Genomic DNA, 25,491 nt, shown 5'->3' on the forward strand with positions numbered 1-25,491 from the left:
TAACAAGATACCAGAGCACAACATTTAAGGAGCTACATCCTTAGCCATTAGAGAAGCGCAAATTCAGACCATGATGAGATACCACTACATACCAGTCGAACACCTAAAATGAATAGTGATAATACCAAATGCTGGGGAGGATGTGGAGAAACTGGAGGTCACTCATACACTGCTGGTGAGAATGCAAGGTAGTACAACCACCTGGAAAACAGCCTGGCAATTTCTTACGAAACCAAACATACTCTTACCCTATGACCCAGCAATTACACTCTTGGTCATTTACCCTAAAAAATAAAAATTTATATTCACATGCAAAATCTGTACACTGTTGTTCATAGCAGCTTTATTTGTAATAGCCAAAACCTAGAAACAACCAAAATTTCCTATAATAGGTGCATGGTTGAACAAATTGCTATACATCTATGCTATAGAGTACTAGTCAGCAATAAGGAGCACTGTTGATGCATGCAGTAACTCAGGTGGCTCTCAAGGGAACTGTGCCAGGAGGGGGGACAATCTCAAAAGGTCACATGCTTTACAACTTCATTTATACAACATTCTCAAAATGACAAAATTATAGGGATTGAAAAAAGATTAGTGGTTGCTAGTTTTCTCCAGAAAATAGGAGAAAAGTAAAAGGGCTATCCAGTAAGGTGGTGAGGGGAGATCCAGGCATACAGTGCAGCCAGTCTAGATCAGAGCAGATTTTTCAGGACACCAGAATATTGAAGGTTGTCAGGACTGATGAACCATCTTTTTATCCTTATTTACCCACAAAATGGTTCATGCCAAACAAGGGAGCAAACCAAGAAAGGAAGACATGAATGGGATCCAGGAAACAGGGACCCCCATCTGGGAGAAAAGCATCAGCAGAGGCAAGTCCCGGGATGAAGTGTGCAGCCAGCTCAGATGAGAGGAGAAAGAAATCTTCAGGCAGAGGGTTTCCAGGAATATGTGATGTGGAAAAGTGCACAAAATGGGTATTTGAAGATGTGGGAAGAATTAGTAATAGGTTAGAAAAAAAAGTAAGCAAATGAAGAAGCAAGGCAATGAATAACTTTAGGAAACACAGAAAGTAAACAAGGAAACATAATTGGAGTATACTATAATGTTAGGCTGTGCTATGAATGTTATGTAGACAATGTAAAGAGACAAAATTTATTTAAGCAAAAATTATAGTATAACTATACTGGAAGAGAAGAAAGGGGAGCACAGGAGCTGGCAGAATGCAAGGGCTAAATTCTCATAATAATAGGAGATTTAAAAAATTATATGCTAAATGAATTAATAAAAAGGTAGCAATATATACACAATATTTAGAAAAATGCAGATATGTAAATGCCAGAACAAAAAAAAATTTAAGTCAATAATGGTTAATTCTAGAGGTGACACTGGTGGGATCAGGGAAGAGAAGATCAGTGAACATACCATTTAGTACTGTGTGAGTTTTGTTGTTTCAGCTATATACATGCTCAATAATAGACAATTAATTGGATTAGATAGGATCGGACTGGCTTTAAATTGTATTTATCTATTAAGTCAAAATAAAATAATATGATATCATTTTACTACAACCAAATTTGCACAAATTAAGAAGCAGATCAATTCTAGGTACTGGAAAGGATGAGTGGGGGATAGGATGTCTCAGCCACAGCTGTCAGAGCTACACTTATTTGGAAAACACTTTCTCACACCTAGTAGAGGTGACTTGCACATAACTAAAAAGCCAGCAACTCCTCACCGGGTGCCACCTCGAGAGGACCCCAAACCTTTTCCAACTCCTGGCAGAAAACAGCAGTACTTATATGACACAATGGAGTAAATGGGTGAGGCTGCTCCAGGCTGCAAGGCCAGACAGAAAGTCCAGGGTCCAGGCTGCTCCAGCCCTGCCGGCTGCTCAGGCAGAGTGGGGCCCCATTGCTTAAACATGCCTGCACCCCAATCACAGCATTCCAGCAAGCTCACCCGGAGAAAGGCTCATGCACACGCACCTGGAGATGTATACCAGGGTGTTTATAGCAGCACTGTGACTGTAAAAAGCCTGCAGACAACATAAATGTCCATCAGCGATAGAACTGATCAACAAATTATGATAGATTCACACAACGGAGTACCCAGCAGCAATCAAGACTAATGAACTGCACCATAAGCATTCAAATGGATAGTCCTCATGCATATAGTATTGAATGAAAGAGTAAGACACAGACGTTATATATGAAGAAGGTTCTATTTACATAAGGTCTAAAAGCAGCTCAAACAAAACACTATGTTATTTAGGATCACAGATATAAATGGCAAAAATGATCAAGGAAAACGAGGGAAAGATGAACACAGATTCAAGTTCGAATTACCTGGGAACACTGGGGATTGAAGAAGAGAGTATGATTAGGGAGGAGCATTCTGTGGGCTGTTGAGCCTCCGGGAGGATTTTATCCAAGTGGTGGCTACGGAGGAGCTTACGTGATTATGAATCTTCTTCTTCTTCTTTAAACCATATACATATATTTTATACTTTTATATATGCTATATAAAATGTTAACAAAATTAAAATGATTAGCAAGAAAATAAGCAACATGCAATAGTTAATACTGTAATCCTCTTACTCTCCTCTCCAACAACACGGGATCTGAGAACACTTTCACTCCCAACACTGACCTCCTATCTATATGTAATTATTATCAAGCATTTTATTTCCACCTTGTTCTTTTTAGCCAGACATTACCACCATTGCTTCATATTGTCAATGTTTACTGAAGTGTACCTACATATCTCACCTTTCTTTGCTTGCTATTCCTTCTTTTGCTTTAGAACATCCTCCTAGATCATTTTCCCTCTTCCTAAAGTAGGGATTATTGTTAACAAATTCTTCCCACTTTTAGCTGAAAATATCCTTATTCATTCCAGGTCTTAAAAATATTTTTTTCTCAGGCACGTGACTCTAGGTCATGCATAGATTACCAGTTGCCCCCAATATCTGCGGTCCCCTTCTTCAGTAATAGAACACACAATTTTCACTGGGCAGGTGTCTTCCAGGAATAAAGGCCACATTGCCCAGCCCTGTTTGCAGTGCGGTCTGCCATGTAACTAAGATCTGGCGATGGAAAGGAAACCTCAGGAATAAAGGCCATGCATGGTGGAGCAACAGGACAGAAGCAGCCACGGCTCCTGATGCTGCAGCTCCTGATGCCAAGTGCACAACAGCAGCCTCGGACCTGCCCCCTTCCGGCTTCAGAAACACACAGAGAAACACACAGACAAATACACTTCTGTCATGTTGAAGTCATGATTAATTGGGAGCTCTCTATTCTATCCAGCAGAACCTAATTCTAATTCGATATAGGAGTGAGAGGCAGCAGAAAATCCTCTGAAAACAAACAGCAGAAGCTTCCAGCCCATTACTTGCCCCCTTGGCTGGGTGCTCCGTGCTCACTGGTTATTTAATCTTCACAGAAGCCCTGTGAGGAGGACACATGTCCCCTGTTTATCAAAAGAAGAAACCAAGTCCCACAGAAGGTGCATGGCTTGCTTGGCACTGCACACAGTGTGCCTCAGGCTCCACGTGCCCGCTGCTCTCTGCTCCTCTCCAAACGGATCCCTTTCTTCCAGGGTCCAGGGCCCAGGGTCCCGCAGAGGGCAGTGGGCAGACAGTCTCAGGCCATGGACAGGATGCTGGCAGACGTGTGAGGGAGCATCTCCCCCACCCTGGTGTCTGGAAATGGAAGCTGCCGAAGACCCAGCGCTAGGCTGCGCTCTGGTCTCAGGACCCCCAGACTAAGTCGCCGTGTGACCCCAGACAAAGCTCTCCACTTCGCAGGGACCCGCTTCCTCCACCTGCAAATGCCCATCCTCCGTTCCTCCACATGCTCCACCAGGCCCAAGGCATGTGACCACTGTGAGCTGGCAGCAGAAGAGACCTGGGGCTGGGCTGGGCTGGGCTGGGGAGGGAGGGCAGTTTGGTGCGAGGTTGAGAGAAGGGGGGGGGCTGGGGTGCTTTCTCCTTCAGGCTGTGTCTGCTTGTGGCTGCCTGTCCCCGCAGACTGGGCCTCCCCACTGGGCCTCCCCACTCCCCAGTTCCCGCTGGGCTGCAGGGCCAGGGAGTGGGCACGGCCATTTCTGAGGGCCTCTCCTGCTTCTGTGCACCCTGGTTTGGGCTGGGCTCTGTGCCAGGCACAAGAAGACAAAAGGATGTGGAGAAAAGGAGTATGAGTTGTGGGTAAGAGCCTGAGTCTGGCTGTGGTAACCGGGCCCTAGGTAAGCACCCCACATAGTGGGGCCCAGGTGGGCACATCGCACTTGTTGACTGCCCAGAAGGGCCTACAGTGGTGCACACGGCACAGCGGGATGAGGTCACAGAGGCTCAGCTCAGGCTGAGGGCAGGGAGGGTGCCGAGGGCCAAGGGAGCCGCCTGAACAGGGGTGGGGGTGAGGGCAAACTCCTGTGGCAGGAGGGGCCACAGGATAGGCAGGTGCAGGGGTGTGTGCAGAGGGCTGTGGGCGGAACTGGGAGGAGACTGCCCCAGGCAGAGAGGAGGGATGAAATCGGGGAGACTGAGTCACCCTCCCTGGAACAGCCATCCCAATGCCAGGGAGTGGGGCAGAGGCCGGCCTGGTGCCCAGAGCCCAGGGCCTAGGTCCCACCACCCGGCGGGGGTCTGCTGCGAGGCCCCTTCTACAGTGCCCGGGCTCCACGACTGTCTCGCAGCTTTTGTTCCAGGATTTATTTTTTCATCAGATTGATATTAGAGTCACTTCACGCAGTGCTCTCCAGCATCAGCAAAATAAAGATGCAAATAAACCTGACCCGGCTCCTGGGGCCACTAGTGACGCACGCCTCCCGCCACGCTCGCCGCACATGGTAGCTTTGAATTTTAAATTTCATTTTCCCATCGCTTTTCAATAACTGCTTTTCCCAGCGATGTCTCGAGTCTTGACCTTATAATGCCCGAGTTAAAAGGCAGTGTCTTGTTTCCAGCTGCAGATAATTTACTTTTGAATGGTCCAATTACACGGCAGCCTGGGCTCTGCCTGGCTGCGGAGACATCGCCGTTCGCCCGGGAGATAATGGTGTCGCCAGCGACATATCTGTTCCCGACCTGGGCAGCCGCCGGCTGGCCCGAGAAGGCACTGTCTAAGGAGGCCTTGACAGGCACGGCCACCCAGTGCCTCCCCGGCCCAGAGACAAGTGTCCTCCGTTGGGCACGAACATCCCGCGGCACACACAGGCTGAGGTCCCGAGAGGCAGCACCTGCCCTGGGCCCTCCGGCTGCCACTCACTGCCCGGAACCCACGAGAGACTGGGGAGCGTGGCGCTGGGTTCCAATGCAGCCGCGGCACGTGGGGATATTAAAGGCCACGTGAAAGATGGTGTAACCACATGAGCTTTTTAAAGAAGCGTGAAATCCAACCAGGCGTTAGCCCTGATTTGGTACAGATGTAACAAGGAGGCTTTATGAATTTTACGTTCATGTAACGTAAAATCTGAACTGATGTGAACGATGTGTGCCTTCAGATTCTTCAAGTGGAGCATTTAAGTGCTTTGCTTTTCTGTGAGATTTCTCTCCTTGGCACAAAATACTGGTTTCTAAGTGGTTTGGCTTCAAAGAATGCCTAGATCTAAGTGATCCCATTTTAAAGCCAAAAGAAAAGTCCCTAATAGTTCTTAAAGAAGCGCAGGGAAAATGCTAAGCTACTTCTCTCCTTGTCAATGGTATAATAATGTGCCTATAACTGGAAACAAATGGCCTCCCTGCATTTTAAACAAAGCACTTTTCCCTTGGATTTTCTTTTTAAAATGTCTAAATAAATGACAATTTTAAAAAGATTTTAAGATTTTTCCCCTAACACAGAAAGTATGTGACTGACAGATCATCGCGACCAGCAGCATTTCCCGGACGGCTATTTAGGGATGGTTTCCAGCGGTCACACCATCATCAACAGGCCCTTCCAGGGACAAGTGTGAAATCCTTCCCTGGGGAGCAGCACGGGGCTCTGAATCTGTCTTTGCTTCCAGAGACCAGCCCTTTGGGGAAGCTGGAGCCTGGGGAGAGGGTGGTGAAGGCATCGCCCCGGGGAGCATGGAGGGGGTGTGGAGGGCGTGCTGGAGGTGGGGGTGTGGAGGGTGTGGAGGTGGTGCTGGCTCAGCCTACACCCCCCTCTTCTTTCTTGGTGCCTCTTCAGCCCAGCCTGAACGCAACCCCCTCCCCATAAGATGCAGCCACCCCCACCACAAGCCTGTCCCAGCCCTTCGTTCCCAGGAACCCTGAGAAGGAGCTTTGGTGGGGTCTCCTGGGCTGGCTGGGAAAACAGTCTCTGCTGCATTTGAAAGGCCAGCTGGGCAGAGCTGAGGTGGTGACAGGGACACCCAGAAGCATGGGCGAGCCTGCAGCTGGAGAGTCTCCTGACCCCCTCGTGGGCATGTAGGGCACTTCTTCCTGCTCTGGATGTTTCCTGGTGCTGGGAAAGGCAGCTGGCAAGCCCTGGGCTCATGGTCCCTTGTAAGCCTGAGCTTCTGGGACCCCAGGGAGGATGACGCTGGGAGGATGAACTGGGTCTGACTCTCTCCCTCTTCCTCGGGGCTGAGCTGCCCAGGATGTGGAGTCCTCCACAGGGCCCCCGGGGACTGGCTCTGCCTTAGTTCAGGGGCTGCCAGCTGGAGCAGTCCCTGGACTGGGAGGGTCAGTGCACCCAGCTCTGGGTTCGGTCTGAGCAAGCCCTCATGGCCAGTGGGCTGGTCCCACGGACTCCTCTGGCCAGACCTTAACTACCACCTCCTCTCGCCACTCTGTCGTTCACCAGAGCATGGGTTGGGTGGCAGTTTCTAGCCCCACGACCGTGCCTTCCTGCTCCTGCTGGACAGGCCTTGCCTTCTCAAGCCTGGGCTCCCCAAACAGCCAAGGGAGGAAAAGGAAACCTTGGTCCGTCTGGGAAGACCGGGACGGTTCAGCTCAGGCTGTGACTCTGCTCCCAGGAGGCAGGCAGTTCCATCCCAAGCCTTCTCAGGGTTCACGCAGACAGCATGTCTGGGGCCCGGGCCTCACGCTCACATCTGAACAAGGAGAACAAGGGGCCTTTCCTGCAGGGGCCATCAGGGGTTACAGGGACTCAGCAGCAGCAGAGGCTGAGGCGTGGGAGGCTGGTGTCCTTGCCGTCCGACCGCACAACTATGGGCAAGTGGAGGGTGGCGTGACAGGAGCAGAGCCTGCGTGTCAAGGTTCCCAGGGAGAGGCCTCCTCCGGGATGTTCTCTCTGTGCTGCACGGCTGCCTTGTGTCTCCTGGGGGTTCACAGGCCCAACTCTTGCTACCTCCAGGGTCCAGCTTTCACAGTCATCAGACAACACTAACCACTGCTCCAAGGCTCACATGACGCGAGGCTCCGCCAATACCATGCTCTGCCAGCAGTAGCACCGCTGGACCACTGCACTGCTGCACCACTGCTGAACATGCAGCCTTGGGCAGGCCAGGCCCCTGCAGGCTTCTCTCCTCTAAGAGGAGGCTTCTGAACCCCCAGGGCAGGACACAGGCAACACGCTTGGCACACTGGAAAGGGCACCTGAGCTTACCTGGGGAATGAGGACTCCCCATCTTCAGGATGCTCTGTCCTCATTCCTTAAGGTCCAAGAGGCCCCGGCCTGGGAGAGCAGTCTGCCTGGGGTTAGGGGTTGGGAAAGGGGTTTCTTGTTGTCACATCACCTTTGGGTTTAAACACCTGCTGTGCTGGAGATAGGAACACACAGTTCACAGAAACAGAAATGCAAATGGCCCTAGAAGATGTAAAAAGAAGCTCACCTTCCCCCATAATAAGAGAAATGCAAATTAAAACCACACCAAGGTACCATGTGCCACCTGTCCCATTGTCAAAAATCTCAAAGTTTAACAACACATTCAGGAAAACAACATATCTGTTTACAGCATAGTTTATTGAATATTTTAAGCCCACTGTTGAGAACTACTGCTCAGAAATAAAAGATTCTTTTCAAAATACGACTGCTCACTGACAGTGTAGCTGGCCACCCAAGAGCTCTGATGGAGATGTACAAAGAGATGAACATTGTTCTCATACCTGGTAATACAACATCCTCTCGGTAGACCATGCATCAGGAGGGGTTTCAACTTTCAGGTCTCATTATTTAAGAAATACATTTTGTAAGACTGTAGCTGCCATAGATAGTGATTCTTCAAATGGATCTGGGCAAAGTAAAATCTTCCAGAAAAGATTAATCCTTCTAGATACTATGAAGAACATTTGTGATTGAAGATATATCAACATTGACAGGAGCTTGGAAGAAGTTGGCTCCAACCCTCACGGATAACTTTGAGGGGTTCAGGGCTTCCGCGGAGGAAGGAAATGAAGATGTGGTAGAAATAGAGAACTAGAATTAGAAGCGAAGCCTGAGGATGTGACTGAATTGCTGCAGTCTCATGAGAAAACTTGAAGGGATGAGGAGTTGCTTTTTATAGATGAGTAAAGAGAGTGATTTCTTGAGAAGGAATCTATTCCTGGTAAGGATGCTGTGAACATTGTTGAAATGACAGCAGAGGATTTCAAATAGGATCATAAACTTAGTTGATGAAACAGTGACAGGGTTTGAGAAGACAGATTCCAATTTTGAAAGTTCTACTGTGGGTAAGATGCTATCAAACAGCATCGCATGCTACAGAGAAATCTTTCATGAAAAGAGTCAATCAATCAATGTGGCAAACTTTATTGTCTTATTGTAAGAAATTGCCACAGCCACTCCAGCCTTCAGCAACCAACACCCTGATCAGACAGCAACCTTCAACATTGAGGCAACACCCTCCATCAGCAAAAAGATTATAATTCACTGAAGGCTCAGAAAATTATTAGCATTTTTTTGCAATTAAAAAATATTTTTAATTAAGGTATCTACATTGATTTTTAGACAAACTGCTGTTGCATACTTAATAGACTGCAGTATAGTATAAACATAATTTTTAAATGCAAAAACAAAAAAAAATTGTGTGACTCTTTTTTTTTAGCTATTTGCTTTACTGAGATGATCTGGAACCAGACTCACACTATTTCTGACAGGTGCCTGTACAATGGGACAGGAAAGCTCCTATATGCACTCCCCTTCAAAAAGGGGAGGAACAGGAGGCACACGCAGTCACCAATCCTGGCAATTATGAAACACAGCCAGTGTCCTCTACTCCAAGGGCAAAGAATGTTCCATGATTAGGTCCAGCTCTCCTCCTTGGGAGTGTTTTTCTAATTTACTGTTCTCCTTTGTTCTTGGCTACGCCCTCTGAGATTTATTTTCTTTTCCTTAAGAAGTGACCCATATTTGTGGCTGAGTAACTTCTCAACCTTTTTCTTCTCAGAAGCTTCTTTTCATTTTAAACTGTCTTCTGTAATCTAAGCTGACAGTGTTTTTACCAATACAACTCTCTTTAAAACTTCGTGGATTTCTTATGAATATAATTGAAGTTTACACCATATCTCAAAAGCCACATGCATAATTATTTTTTGAGACAGATCTTTCCCTGTCTTGGGCCATGTATGGCTGTTATGGAACAATCCTGGATTCTTAAAATCCCTTTTGTGTGGCTGAGACGGCCTGTTAGGTACTGCCATAAGTCTTTCAAAAGCCTTAACAAAGGGTCTTACAGATACATCCTTAATTTGATCTTTGGCCCTGGCTTCATTTCACTTTGCATATTTTTACTAGTTTGAGAGAAAGGGGATGAGTGACAGTTTTATTTTCCATGCAAGCTAGTCCTGGGCTTTTTGTCTTTAAGTTCTGATTGCAAATTCAATGATCCTTTCTCCAGCTCTCCTTCCTTCCTTCCTTCCTTCCTTCCTTCCTTCTTTTTTGAGACTGAGTCTTGCTCTCTCACTGCACTGGAGTGCAGTGGTAGTGGTGCAATCTCAGCTCACTGCAACCTCCGACTAGGCTCAAGCAATTCTCTTGCCTCAGCCTCCCAAGTAGCTGGGACTACAGGCATGTGCCACCACATCCAGCTAATTTTTGTATTTTTAGTAGAGACGAGGCTTCACCATATTGGCCAGGATGGTCTGGATCTCTTGACCTCATGATCCACCCGCCTCAGCCTCCCAAAGTGCTGGGATTACAGGCGTGAGCCACTGCGCCCGTCCCAGCTCACCTTTCTTTCTGTATCTTATCACATGTGTGAGTTGGAGCTGATGGGCACTTTTGACATTCTGTCCAGAGGCAAGACCCTCCACCGGATCCTACAAGTTCATAAGGTATATCTTTTACCTTCCAAGTTATCATAGGTGACAGTTTGGCCACTTATTCCTAAGCGACAAGGGTCACTCTTTCTCCAGCCTCCAAAGGTCCCTTTTTCCCTTCCCAGCCATTAACCACCCTTGGGCCCAAAGCCAGCGTCACATGTCTCAGGTGCTTGTCAAGGCACCATTCCACTGGTGGTAGCAATGTCTGAATAACTTTTCTATTTGCTACACCATGGACCATGCTGAAACGTGGTGGCATCAAGTAACAATTCTTTATACGCCTCACAATGATGGGGGTGGACACTGGCTCCCTTGCTGGCCTCACCGGGGCTTCCCACCTGCCTGCGGCCAGGTGAAGGCCCAGGCGCCAGGCCCAGCTGGAGCAGCTAGAAAAGCTGGGCCCACTCTGGATAAAAGAGCTTTTCATCACAGGCTTCTTCATAGCCTGGCGGTCTCAGGATCCTGGAGAGTGGAAAACAGGAACTGTAAGATCTCTTAAGGGCTTCCCTTCAAGGTCACACCACATCATGTCTGCTACACCTTCCAGAACAAAGCAAATAAGATCTGTCCTCATGCAAAACATGGGAAAACAGACTCTCCCACTTGATGGGGACAGAGCCAAAATCTTGTGGCCAAATTGGCTCTCCCACGTTCCATTACAGTTATGCAGATCATGTGCAGTGAGAGAAAGCAGGTAAGTCATTATGTAGATGTCATTAGGAACCAAGATTTTCAGCATGAGAGAGATATAAATTAAAAAATCAAAGAAGCTGCACAAACACTGTAATCTTACATTTAAATGGGGAATATTAGTATGAATTCATGATGTATTTTTCTCTTGCCAAAAAAACCCAAAAAATAAATGCATTTCTCAACTTTGGCCACAGGAAAGGTTTAGAAGGAATGACTTGCCTAGCAACCACAAACCCCTTAGCTCCCGACTGTGACCATGAAATGCCATTTTCCACTAAAGGAAACAAGGCTGCTTAGAGAAATGACCACTGCGAGACCCGGAGCAGGAAACGTGCGAGATGAATCTGAAACATCTTGTCATACAGGAAAATAAACAGCCCTCAGGATGACCAGGTTGAGCGAGAGAGTCTGGAGGCAACTAGGATGCCTCCCTCTAGAGGAGGATGGCTCGGTATTCACATCACAAAAGTCCACGTCTACGTTAGGGGCCAAACTGTATCTCCCAAAGTCATAGGTTGAAGTCCTCATCCCCAGTACCTCAGAATGTGACCGTAGCTTGGAGAAAAGTTTTAAAGACACAATAAAGTTAAAATGAAATCTTCAGGGTGGGCCCTAATCCCATCTGACTGATGTCCTCTTAGGAAGTGATTGCGGCCCAGCCACGCACAGGGGGATGACTATGTGCAGAGACCCGATGAGGAAGGGCCATCGCAAGCCGCAGAGACAGGCCACAGCAGAGCCTCCCGCGCAGCCTATGACGGAGCCAGCCCTGCTGACACCTGGACTTTAGGCTTCCAGCCTCCAGAGCTGTGGGACAAGACACATCTGTCATTGGATCTGTGGCACTTTGTTACACAGCCCCAGGAAATGAATACAATTTATACCTTTACACATCTCATGTATGACTGCAATGCATCAAAACCAAATTAAATGATACCATAAGGACAAAACACTGAAGAAAAACCTCACAGGCCCTTCGGAAGGACCATGGCACCATCGCATCCCTGTGGACAGAGCTACATGGGTGAGGATCAGGTGTTGGCTGCCTTTTCTGTGTGAACTGTCTGTCAAAGTCATCAAGGAAAATGTCCCTAATAGAAGAAGGCCAGGAGGTAGCTGCAGCGGGTTAGAATGGTTTCTAGCGTCACCCCTGGTGGCTGCTCACACCACAGTGAGAAGCCCATGAGAAACCTTATAAAGGCGGAGCCAGGCTAGTGGCCCCAGCTGGCAGCCCTATCCCAATGGCGTGTGCAGTGACACAGCAGGTATGTGCGGCTGCTTAGCCCAGCCTCAGGGTTAAGCACAGATTCGTGGCACTGCTGGGCAGAAGTGCAGGGTGAAGGGCACCATGAGGCGCCCTGCATGGACGCAAACTACCGTGCAGAGGGCAGAAAGTTCCACAGGCAAAGACACTAATTTCTTCAACACATACGTAGCCAGACCAGCAAAGAGGTTTGGAGCCACTCAGAGCTGTAAGAAGATAGGTGCCATGAATCTGCCACATCTATGCAGGAACTCTTCTGGGTCCCAAGACCAGAGTTTAAATATGGAATAATTTGCTTTAAAATAACCCAGTGGGGGCCTAGTGGTGTTCATTATTGAAGCTGGGGGATGGGCATGTGAGCATCCAGGTACCACACTCTCTCTCATTACATTGCTTCTGTGTCTTTTTTTTTTTTTTTTTTTTTTTTGAGACGGAGTCTCGCTGTCGCCCAGGCTAGAGTGCAGTGGCATGATTTCGGCTCACTGCAGGCTCCGCCGCCCGGGTTCACACCATTCTCCTGCCTCAGCCTCCCTAGTAGCTGGGACTACAGGCGCCTGCCACCTCGCCCGGCTAATTTTTTGTATTTTTAGTAGAGATGGGGTTTCACCATGTTAGCCAGGATGGTCTCGATCTCCTGACCTCGTGATCCACCCGCCTCGGCCGCCCAAAGGCTTCCGTGTCTTTTTTAAAGCTCCCTATTAAAACATTTAGAAAATACTATTTTAAAAAATCTGTTGTGAGACAGGACACAGGTGCTAAGTGAGGCAACATGTTCCAGAAGGCAGGGCAGGGGGCAGGGGGCAGGGAGCCAGTACAGGCCAGGGGCTCCCTGGTGTCAGCAGGGGCCGTGGAACCTCACTGGGCCACTGAGACCTGGACCCCAGAGGAACCCCTGGGAAACAGAGCAAAGCTTGTTCCTGAAGCTCCACCCACAAAAAAGGATGGACAAGCAGATGCCAAGGGGAGAACCCCTGGAAGAAATTCTGAGGGCTCAAAGCAGCCCAGGTACATATTGGGTGAAGCCAGGCTGGAGAAGCTGCCCCGGTGTGGACGCCTTCCTGTCCCAGAGGAGCAGGGCACTGGAAGCTGCGTTGGGGTCACTGAAAAAACACGTCTCTACCTAGAGCAACTCGGAGGCCTGGGAACGACCAAGATTCCAGGAAGGACCCTTGAGATTCCTCCATACACACCAGGTCCCAGTGGAACATTTGGTGTTCCCCTCCATGCATGTTCCTTTGGGGGTGTGCATGCACACACACTCGTGAATATCACACTCACACTGACCATAATGCATATTCACACTGACACGTGCATTCACTCACACACGCATAGTCACACACATGAATAATCACACTCACACTGACAATGTCTATTCACACTAAAACCTGCATATTTACACACACCCATGCATAATCACACTCATACTCAAGCACAATCACACTCACGCTCATGCCTATCCACACTCACACTCATGCATAATCACACCCTCATCCCATCCACACTCACACTTGTGCATAACTACACTTACACAACTGTATATCCACACTCACACTCCTGCATATTGACACTCACGTTCATGCATAATCACACACTCCTGCATATCCACACTCACACTCCTGCATATCCACACTCACACTCCTGCATATCCACACTCACACTCCTCCATATCCACACTCACACTCCTGCATATTCACACTCACACTCCTGCATATTCACACTCACACTCAGGTGTAATCACAAACTCACAGTAATGCACATGCACACTCATGCCCACAGTCATGTATATTCACACTCACACAGTAACACATATTCACACTCACCCTCATGCATGTTCACATTCACACTCACTGTAATGCATATTCATTCCCACCCATGCATGTTCAAACACATTCATGCATATCCACACTCCCACTAATGCATATTCACACTCATCCCAGTAGTGACTATTCACATCCAATAAGCAAGAGAAGCAACAGCCTCAGAAATACATTTTTGTGTATTTTTCCAATGATTGCCTTAGGATAAATTACTGGTGTGTTCTCTATCATCCCATCTCTCAGAAGAAGAGGCTTCCGGAAGGCAGCCCTGCACCACAGAAGGCACACAAGCCTCAGGGATGCTCTCTGGACCCAGGGGCAGGTAGCTGTCTGTCAGTGGCTGCAGCAACTTCATCTCCAGGAGTCCCCAGAACTAAATGGAGCCTTGCCCACGCAGGGACCACTGCCAGGGCCTCTGGCACTCAGTGCTTCAGGGCTGGGGGGGATCCCATCCCTCAGCCCGAATCTGTCCTCCCCACCCCAACCAACTCTCCATCTCCCTCCCCAACATCAGGCCAGGTGGAGTCTACTTCTCAGCAGGCGTGTCTCCACTGAGATGTCAGCACTAGCGGTCCTCATCCTGGAAAGACCCCACGGCAGGTCTCAGAGGGCGGAGTCTGAGCCAAGGTGAGGGCTGTCCCATGGGCAGGAGGGGTAAGGCAGCACCTGACCCCAAGGAGGTGCAACCTTCTGGGACGACGTGGAAGGTGGACCCTGAAGCAAAGGCTGGGCCCCAGCACGGTGCACCCTCCTGGGTGCCCCAGTAACCAATGATAGTTCTGATACTGTTTGTGGGACAAACTCAGCCGTAGCTGACTAACCCCAAGGTGTGTGGGCTAGACGCCTACTCTGAACCAAGAGTGCATACGCTGATTTCGTTGGAATATTACAAAGTACAAACCTGGTTGCTATGTAATTAACTCAGAATGTAATGAGCAATAAAAATACAATTATATTCCTGTAATACATTAAACCACCGTGCTTTCCTAAACCACTTAAAAGGCCCCGCGCGTGTTCTCAAGGAAGAGCACACTAAGGGAACACGGGGGAGGTGACGCTTCGTGAACACGTCGCTCTCAGACAGCCCTCCAGCCCCTGAGCCACCATCAAGGGCATCGGAGGCTTTCAGAGTCCGCTTCGGAGACTTCACAAAAGGCTCTGCTGTGCCAGAGGGGCCAGCCTCGAAGCTCTAGGCACTGCCGGCACGGACGAGCCCCGGAGGGAGAGTTCTGCGTGAGGGGAGCTGACGAAGGCTGGAGTGGAACCGCACGGCCTGGTGACTCCCCACCTTGGTGCTGTCCCGCAGGAAAGGCAGACCCGTGTCCCCACAGCACACGCATGCGAGCGTCCACAGCAGGGCTATTCACCACAGCCACAGAGCGGAAACAGCCATATCCATCAAGGGGTGGATGGATAAACACAACGCAGTCCATCCAGACAATGGGATGTGGTTTGTCTATAAGAAGGAATGAGGTGCTGGCACGCGAGCGCCAGACACATTGGGCCACGCCGCGAAGGTGCCATTTAAATGAATGCCTAGAACAGGCAAATCCACAGAGACAGAGGGTCGGCAGGGGCCGGGAGTATATGGGGAGATGGGAGTGACTGCTAATGGGGAGGGGATTTGGGGAAGTGATGGAAACGATCCAAAATGTGATGGTGCACACGTCTGTGAGCACATAATCATTGAATTGTTCACTTTAAATGGGTCAATTGTATGGTACATGAATTTTAGCTAAATAAACTGTGGTGTTTGTTTGTTTGTTGTTTTTAAGACAGAGTCTTGCACTGTCACCAGGCTGGAGTGCAGCGGCATGATCTCGGCTCACTGCAACCTCTGCCTCCCCGTTTCAAGCAATTCTCCTGCCTCAGCCTCCCGAGTAGCTGGGATTACAGGCGCCCGCCACCAGGCCGGGCTAATTTTTGTATTTTTAGTAGAGACAGGGTTTCGGCGTGTTGGCCAGGCTGGTCTCGAACTCCTGACCTCAAGTGATCTGCTCGCCTCGGCCTCCCAAAGTGTTGGGATTATAGGCATGAGCCACTGCACCTGGCCAATAAACTGCATTTTATTATAAGGCTGGAAGAAGAGATGGGGGGACAGGCTTTGACAGTGCAGGAGGGGCGGCCATGCCTGGATGCTCACGGGGCTTCTCAGCCCCTTCTCCACCCTCCTCAGATCCTTCCTGGGTCCCTACCAGAAGTCAGGAGCAGAGACAGGCAGGAGCACAGGCCTAGGGCTCTGGGCACAGGGACTCCCATGCCATCCTGCAGGAAGGGGTCCCACCTTTCCTTCCTCATGCTGGATGCCTCCGGCCGCCCCCGCCCCAGTGCTGTGCAATGTGTTCCACCCCCGAGGCCACTCGCCCTCCCAGACAGCTCATGCCTGGTGAGCCCCAGCCCTCATCTCTGCGCCCGGCTCACATCCGACTTGGACCCCAAGCCTCGGTTTCCCCATCTGTGAAATGGGGACACTCATGGTCTTGCCAGGCAGGCTGTTAGGATCTAAGACCTAGCACAGAGCCTGCCCACAGGAGAGGCACCACCGTCACCATGGCATTGGTCAGAAACAACGGCACACTCCTGCCCTTTCATGGAACATTAGATGGCGGCTGTTACATCACGATGATGGCAGAGATGAGCGCACACCTTTGCTTCCTAAGTGTCCCCCAAGATGGGATAAAACCAGTGGTGGGGACCCCCAGGCTCCTTCTGGGGAGACTTCTGGCCCTCCAGACAGCCAGGAAAGTTCCGGGGCAGGTCAGTAGTGGGGTGGGGACTGGAGCCCCATACCCAGACTCAGGAAGGGGCAGGAAAGGTGGGCAGCGTCCAGCACAGGGGGTGTCCAAGCGTCCAGGGGCCATGGAGAGGCGCAGGAGGACTGGAGGAAGGAGTGAGCATCCGGGTCGGGCAGCCCAGCAGGAAGATGGGGGGCACCCCGCGTGCTGTGTCAGGCTGTGGGAAGTGTGATATTGATAAAACATGCGGCTGGAAAACATCATCTCGCAAGGTCATTTTTACAAGAAAGTTGTGCTGCATGGATTTATTGCTGTGTGCAGAGAGGATTTTAATTACCACGTTTTAAGAGGTGTTATTATCTCGTGGCAAGCTCTGGAAAAAAATACTCCCTAAGCCATAACCCGCCCCCCGGCGCACTGAGCCCGGGGACCAGGAGCCACCGGCACTGGCGGGTGTTCCCGTTCACCTGCCCCCAGGCCTGCCCTGAGACCCTCCTGACCCCCCTCAGACGGGGGAGGAAAATGAGGCCACCTCCCTGCTGGAGCCCAGGCCAATTCTCAAGGCACCCCCTTCCCCAGCCTCTGCCGAGAGTCCCGGGGTTGGGACTCCTCTCCTCCTCTCCAGCTGGGTGTGGGTGGCTCCCCAGCCACGGCAGCTCCCCGGCTAGTAAGACCGAAACTCCCATGTTCTGGGTACTCTGCTCCTTAGGACACAGCCCCGGGCGTGACAGGGCCAGCTCTGGGTACCCTCGGGGGCCCGGGGGCAGACTCGGCCAGCCCGGAGGAGGGCAGTGTGGGTGAGGGGATGGGGCCATCAATGAAGGGAGTGGGTTATGGGTGGTGATGAGGGGAAGGGGTTGTGGGTGGTGATGAGGGAAGGGGCTGTGGGTGGTCTGAGGGGAAGGGGCTGTGGGTGGTCTGAGGGGAAGGGGCTGTGGGTGGTGATGAGGGGAAGGGGCTGTGGGTGGTGATGAGGGGAAGGGGCTGTGGGTGGTGATGAGGGAAGGGGCTGTAGGTGGTGATGAGGGAAGGGGCTGTGGGTGGTGATGAGGGAAGGGGCTGTGGGTGGTGATGAGGGGAAGGGGCTGTGGGTGGTCTGGGTGGAAACAGAGATGATGTGGGGCCGGTTCTGGGCAAGCTCTCGGGCCACTCTGGGGGACCCACGGTCTGTTTAGAATCTCTCCAGCCTCTCACAGGCTGCAGACACCGCAGAGGAGGGACCAGCCTTCTCCTTGTGGCAGGAAAATAAAGTCAGGGTGCAGAGGGACAGGTGGGCCGCCACCGGGGTGGGCTGCAGCATGGAAACCCGCTCGCCAATACTCCCTTGGTTCCGTAACTTCCAGGTCTGGGCATGAGAGAGGCCAGGAACCTGGTACTCCCACCCCAAATGCCCAAGACGGTGCCAAGTGCCAAGTAAGGCCCCCAGTGAGAAGGAGGCCTGGGATGGGGAGTGTTTCTCGAGCCCCCAATCAATGTAGGCAGCTGCACACGGGCCCTTCGCAGTCCTCTTCTGTCCCCAGGTCTAGTGGAGCTGCCCCAGCAGCACTGGCCACAGCTCGGGCCAGGCCACTCAGGACAAGGAGGGCTGGACCCGGCTGCTCACAGGTGTGCCATGGAGGGGACCGAAGGCTGAGCCATGATGGGTGACAGCTGTGACTCCCCAGTAAAGTCAGGGGACTCACTTCACTCAGGTGCTCTGCAAAGGGCTCCCCATATGCTCAATGTCTTGGGGAGCCTGAAAAACAGGGATTCATGTGCAAACCCCTGAAATCCCCGCAGCTCAGCCTTCACCTCTCACATCAGAGCGTCCATACCTTGGACAAGGCAGTGTTTATTAAGAAACTGATTTTACCTTATCAATTGTTTTGTGCCTGTTAGCATTCATCTCCAGAGCACATGCTGGCATCGTGCTGGGCACAGATACACACACGTCCTCTCACTTCACTCTCCCCCTGCCCGCAACCCCATTTTCGGGTGAAGCAGAGCGTGCGTGGAGCGCATTAGCACCTGTTGGGTCCAAGCAGGTCAGAGCAACGGTTGCAGTCCACCCAGGCTACCTGCTCTGAACCGCTGTCTTCCCAGGGAGCAGAACTCACAGGAAGAAAACGCTGCCTCCTCACGAACAGGCACGTGCCAAGGATACACAGCTCCTCCGGCCAAGCCCCAGAAGTCAATCCCATGCGGCAGAGGGTGCTCCCTAGCAGCGCGCGGCTTGGGGGAACCTGGAGCTGCTCCTGTCAGTCAAAACCAGGCCTGTCCATGCTGCAGGGGAAAGTCCCAAATGCCCTCACTGAACAACGGCTCCATGAGCCCCTCGTCCGAGAGGCTCACAAGAGGGCAAGGCTTGGGTTTCCTCGGGTAACCCTGGCATAAATAGGCTGGGTCCCAAAAGGCCATCCCTGGCTCCGGGATGCAGCTGTGAACACAGGCACACAAGACTGTTATCCAGAGGCTGAGCTTCCTGGGCTAGCCAGGGCTGAAGCTCTGTGGCCTATGTACCGGGCACTCTCTGGGGTGGGGGCTGCAGGGCAGGGGCCCCAGCTGCAGGACGGCAGGAGGGAAGCAGGGCAAGCCCCCATGGAGAGGTTGTAGGCTGACTGAGGGTGGGCATCCTCAAGGGTGCAGAGCAGACAGGCCTTTGGGGTCCTGAAGCCCCCACACATCTCATGGCTGCCCCAAGGGCCGTTCACCATCTGCCTGCACCGGGGCCTCCCTGCCTCTGCTCTCTGCTCTGCCCACATCCTCCCAAGACACACCTCCTTCTGGAAGCTGAGGAAACTCACCGGGCTGACTCCAGTGGCAACCCTTCTTCTCCAGCCCCCCGCCCCCCAGCCCTCCTAAACTTCCTGCCAGGACCGTGATGATTTGACAGGTGTGTCATGAGATGCTGGTGGCAGTCCAGGGTCCCCCCAGGAACGGCAGGGCACCTCTCTTGTCCTCACTTAATTAAAATGTGTTCCTGACGGGGCCGCGGTGCACCGCGTTCGCCTGGTGCAGCATCAGCGATTCGCCCTTTGCCTGCGGGAGTTAACTCTGAATTTCCAGCCAAGAGGAAGCCTCCAAAGGAAGGGTGGAGATGGGTGTCCCTGGAGGGGATGCGCCTAGGCTGGGCCCCTGCACACGCTTCCCTCGCGGCGCCCGCCTGCACCTGTCAGGTCTCATTACCTGCAGCAGCCCTGCAGCCCAAGCCCCCACCCCGTGCCAACCTGGAAGCACCTGTGACGGGCTGCAGTGCCTGTCTTCCTGGAGAGGAGGCACGGACAGCCGCTCCCCACCCGCCCCCTGGAAGGCAAAAGCAGCAGTGCCACAGACGGGAGAGCAGTGTCCTTGGTGAGTTCCTTGCATGGGGCAGGGCCTCCTGGCTTGTGGCAGCCAGGCTGGGACTGGCCCTGGAGGCAGAGAGAGGGCCTAGTGGGAAATTCTGAGTCCCAGAAGATGGGCCAGGGCTGCCCATGGCAAGGGCCAAGGAGAACGCAGCCCCGCCTGCTGCGCATCGCACACAGGGTTGGCAGAAGCACCCTTGAGGCCGGGCAGGTGCTCAGCCAGGCTGGAAGGTTACAGGCCATAAAGTTGGGCTCACATTTTATGTCCTGGGGGCTCCTTCCTTGGCACCCTGGAAAACTCCAAACGCCCCAGCTTGGGCCAGCCTGGGGACCCCCCACCCAGCCCCACTCCCCACTCGGCCACATAAACCCTAAAGCCAGGGCCCTCCTGCTCTCCCAAGCTGTTTCTAGACCTTGGGAGCTGCCTTGCTGTCCCCAGAAAGCCCCACCACACGAGTGACAAGCCCTTCACTCCCCCATGGGGTGTGTGTGGTGTCAGAAGCCTCAACATTTGGGCCAAATTTGGGGTGGGGGAGTGCGCCCCATGTCTTAAAGGTGGCCCCTGCCACGGGCATGGCACTGTGGGGGCAAAGGTAGGGTGTTGGTGGTCGAAGCCAGGCCTGCTCTGGTCCCCTGGGAGCTGGGGCAGTGCTGGGAGGGTCACATGCAGGAATGAGATTTCAGTTTAGTCTGATTCTCAGCAGAGAGCTTCAGTTTTGTTTTGTTTTGTTTTGTTTTGTTTATTAAATCCCTTCCCCAGATAGAAGAAGGGTCAGCAAAGAAAAGACATGAGGCCAGGCTTGTCCTCAGGTGGGCAGGGGTGCGGTGAGGGCGAGGTTTGGGGGCGCTGAGAGGTGGCGGCTCAGCCTCGTTGGCTTTGGGGTCTCAGCATCTTGGCTTCCACGGGGAGGAGCCGGTAGCTGAGCCCAGACCCCACAGATCCAGCTCAAAGCTTGAAAAACAAGAGCACACAGACATAGGACATGGGCATTTACGCCGGGGATGGAAGCACCGGCCTGCAGGAGGAGCCTGGACCAGGGCCGGCTGCCCCAGAGCCAGGCTGGCAGGGGCAGGACTGTGGGGTCGGACCCTGGCTCCGCCCCGCGCTCACCACGCCTCGCAAGCTCCTCTTTGTCTGGATCCAGTCTCCCCATTGGCAGAGCAGGTTTTTTTTTTTTATTTCTTTAATTTGCTTTGCAAATAACTCTGAATTAAAAACCATATATATCTATTTTTAAAGACCCACTCTTTCACTCCCTTAACTACATTTCTACAAGATATTTTTTCCTAGGAAAATTCAATTAGGTTTTAATTTTAGTCATCTAAAAGGCACTGGTGCTTTGAGCGTTTGGTTTTTAATTTAAGCCCTTGGTAGGGCATTTCAATTAAAACACTGGGGATGAGAATGACTGGGCTGTTCCGAGGCAGGTGGAGACCCCAGAGGCAGGGCTGAGCAGGGTGGGGCGGGGCCACTGGGCAGGGCTGAGCAGGGCGGGGCGGGGCCACTGGGCAGGGCTGAGCAGGGCGGGGCGGGCCGCTGGGCAGGGCTGAGCAGGGCGGGCGGGGCCACTGGGCAGGCTGAGCAGGGCGGGGCGGGGCCACTGGGCAGGGCTGAGCAGGGCGGGGCGGGCCGCTGGGCAGGGCTGGGCATCCAACGGGCCGCTCAGACCACCTGGGGACTGAGTTCCTCCACCCTAGGGGCCCCCAGGCGCTGGGCGCTGACCCTGGGTGAGAGTCCACGCTGGGCCTGCAGCAGTGAGGTGCCGGGCGCTGACCCTGGGTGAGAGTCCACGCTGGGCCCGCAGCGTGAGCCCAACAGGCCAGAGAAGAGTGCAGGAGCCAGGAAGCAAGTCCTCCGAGGCCACAGGTCCAGCTGACCCCAAGGCAGGGCGCCTGGTGCAGTGACCCTCAGGCCTCGCCCATGCACCCTAGTGGCCTGTTCCAGGGAAAAGGTGGAGTTGCAGCCACTCCTTGGACAAGGAGCAGTAAGGCGTTCTGGGAGTGGCACCCGCAGGCCTGTCCCGGGCTTGTCCTTTGGCTGCAGGGCTTCATCCCAGGGTCTCAGCAAAGGCCCCCCTCAAGGCTGTGCTGAGACAGGCAGCAAGCACAATGCTGAGAAAGACGTGTGGCTCCTGCGGTTTGCTCAGCAGTTGGGAGGCCTGTCGTCCACTCCACACACACATCCAGGCTGGGATCTCCACACACACATCCAGGCTGGGATGGAGGCAGATGGAGCCAGGACATGCCCAGAGGCCCATCCAGGGCCTGACCTGGCAAGGGGGATCTGGAGGTCGATGCTGGGCCTTGCCACAGGGAATGTGGGGAGAGAAGGCGACTCCCCCAGCCTCAGAGGCCTCACGTTCCTCTGATGCATCCTCAGAAGTTTCCTAACCTTGAAGTGCAAATGCATCTCCTTCAATGAGAAGAGCCTGCAGTTCCATATGCTCTGAGAGCAGCTCCTCCCTCCCATACCCCTGCCCTCCCCCAAACCCAACATCCAGCCGAGAAGAAGACCTAGAGAGTGAGAATAGGGAGGGGCCACGTCCCGAGCAGGTTAAATTGGTGATACATGTGCCTTTATTCATTGTTTTTATTGCTTTACTTATTACACTTTTTATTCAGAGATTATTGTTGATCCCCAAGCAGCTACAAGAAATAATACCAACAGATCCCATGTGTCCTTCATTCCATTTTCCCCAGTGGAAACCTCTAGCAAAACTCTAGCACACTATCCCCAGCAGGGTGTTGACAGATGCAGCCAAGACACAGAGCACCCACCCCTCAGGGACCCTCAGGGCGCTCTTTTGTAGCTACACCCACTTTTCCTCTCACCCACTGCACCCACTCCTTAATTTCTGCTAGCCACCAGTCTCTTCTTCCATTTCTACAAATTTGCCATTTCAAGAACGTTATATACATGAAACCATACATACAGTATGTAAGCTTTGGGGACTGGCATTTTTCACTCAGCATAATTCTCTAGAGATTCACCCAGGTGGCTGGACGTGTCACTAGCTCTCTCCTTTTCCTGGCTGAATGGTCCTCCATGGTGTGGAGGCACCACGGTTTGTTTAATCACTTGCCCATCAAAGGACATCTGGGTTGACTTCAGTTTAGGGCTATGGTGAATAAAGCTGCTCTGATCAGTAATGTACATGTTTTATGTGAACATGTCTTCATATCTCTGGAATACAAGACCAGGAATATCATAACTGCGTCATAGGGTAATTGAGTTTTTAAAGAAATTGCCAAACTGTCTTTCTAGAGTGGCAATACTATGTTACCATCCCATCCAGCTTCTCCACATCCTCGCCAGCATTTGGTGTTTTCATTCTTTGTAAAAGTTAGTCATTCTGATAGGTGTGTAGTGACATCTCCTTGTGTTTTAATTTGCATTTCCCCAGTGGCTAATAACGTCAAACATCTTTTCATCTGTTTATTTGCCATCTATCTTCTCTCTTCAATGAAATGTCTCTGCAGGGGTCTTGCACATTTTCTAACTGGATTGTTAAGGTTTGTTTACTGTTGAGTTTTGAGAGTGCTTTGTATATACTAGATACTAATCCTTTGTCGGGTATGTGGTTTCAGATATTTTCTCTTATTCTGTAGCTTGTTCATCCTCTTAACAGGGTCTATCATAGAATGACAATTTTTAATTTTGATGAAGTCCAATTTATCAATGCTTCCTTTAAGGAACATATTTTTGGTGTCAAGTCTATGAACTCTTTGCCTAGCCCTAGCTCCCGAAGGTTTTATCCTATGCTTTTTTTCTAAAAGTTTCTTAGTTTCACCTGTTACACTTAAACTGTTTGTCCAATTTGAGTTAATTTTTGTATAACGTGATATGTTTAGATTGAGGTTCTCTTTTTGCTCAAGTAACATTTGTTAAAAGACTATTTGTCCTTCATTAAGTTACTTTTGCACTTTGTGAAATCTCACTTTGTCAAAAGTCAGTTGGGTACTTTTGTGTAGCTCCACTCCTGAGTTCTCTTGTTCTAGTCCATTGGTTTGTGGGTCCATCCCTCAGCCAATTGGCCAAATGCCACCATCTAGACTAATATAGCTATCTAAAAAGTCTTGAAATTGGATGGCATGATTTTTTTTATTCTTTTTCAAAATTGTTTCAGCTATTCTAAGTCTTTCTTGTTTTCATGTAAATTTTATAATTATCTTGTTTGTGTCTACAAAATAAGCTTGCTGGGATTTTTATAGGAATAGCATTAAACCCACATATCAATTTGGGGAGAATTGTCCTCTTTACTGTGTTGTCTTCTAATCCATGAACACAGTCATTCTCTCTACTTATTTATATCTTTGATTTCTTTCATCAGTGTTGTATACTGTTCAGCACAAGTCCTGTACATGTTTTGTTAAATTTATAACTGTTTCATTTTTTGAGTAGGTGTAAATGGTATTCTATTTTTAATTTCAGCATCCACGTGTTCATTGCTAGGATATAGAAATACAATTGAGTTTTGTATGTCTATCTTGTACACTGAAGACTTGCTGAATTCCTGATTAGTTCTAGGAATATTTTGCCAATTCCTTTGGATTTTCTATGTAGACAACCTCTGCAAATAGGGATAGTCATATTCCTTCCTTTCAGATATGTATACTATGTCTTTTATTTGCTTTTATTGTCTTATTGCAAGAGCTAGAACTTCTGGCACTATGTTGAGTAAGAATGGTGAAATTAGACATCTTTGACTTGTTCCAATCTTGGGAAAAGAAATTCAGTATTAATTACATAGTTATAATTTTAAGTAGATAAAGTTAGCTGTAGGGTTTTTGTAGATGTTCTTTAGCAAATGAGGAACTTCACCTCTGTCTTAGTCTACTTAGTGTTGTTATAACAGAACACAAGAGGCTGGGTAACTTATAAAGAAAAGAGGTTTATTTGGCTCGTGATTCTGGTGGCTAGAAAGTCCAAGAGCATAGCATCAGCCCCTGCTCAGCTTCTGGTGGGGGCCTTGTACTATATCAAGACATGGTGAAGTGGGAAGGCAAGCAGGCATGTGCAATGCAAAAGCAAACACAAAGAGAAATCTCACTTTATAGCAACCCACTGTCACAATCACTAACCTAGTCCTGAGAGGAGAATGCACTCTGGTTAGATGGCATTAATCTATTCATTACGGATCCATCCCCATGACCCAAACACTTCCCATTAGGTCCTACTCCCCAACACCATCATAATAGCAATCAAATTTCAACATGAGTTTTGGAGGGGACAAACTATATTCAAACCGTATCATCCTCTATTCCTAGTTTGCTGATAATTTATCATGAATGGGTGCTGAATTTTGTCAAATGATTTTTCTTCATAGATTGATACTATCATGTGATTTTTTTTCTTCTTTAGCTTGTTAACATGATGAATGATATTGATTGATTTCAAATATTAAACCAGCCTTGCATCCCTGGAATAGACTCATTTAGTCTAGTG

At 50.6% G+C, this 25,491-nt stretch overlaps 1 protein-coding gene across 1 annotated transcript in view; it reads right to left on the reverse strand.

Annotated features, from left to right (window-relative positions):
* Window positions 1-4,247: 4,247 nt before the first annotated feature.
* LOC115832492 overlaps window positions 4,248-25,491 on the reverse strand; it is a 104,185-nt gene continuing 82,941 nt past the window's right edge. The window contains exon 4 of the mRNA XM_030803878.1: window positions 4,248-4,367. Coding sequence (XP_030659738.1) covers window positions 4,248-4,367 — 120 coding nt within the window. The remainder of the gene's footprint in view (window positions 4,368-25,491) is intronic.

The sequence above is a fragment of the Nomascus leucogenys genome, chromosome 22a, assembly GCF_006542625.1.
Source record: "Nomascus leucogenys isolate Asia chromosome 22a, Asia_NLE_v1, whole genome shotgun sequence".
NCBI lineage: Eukaryota > Metazoa > Chordata > Mammalia > Primates > Hylobatidae > Nomascus > Nomascus leucogenys.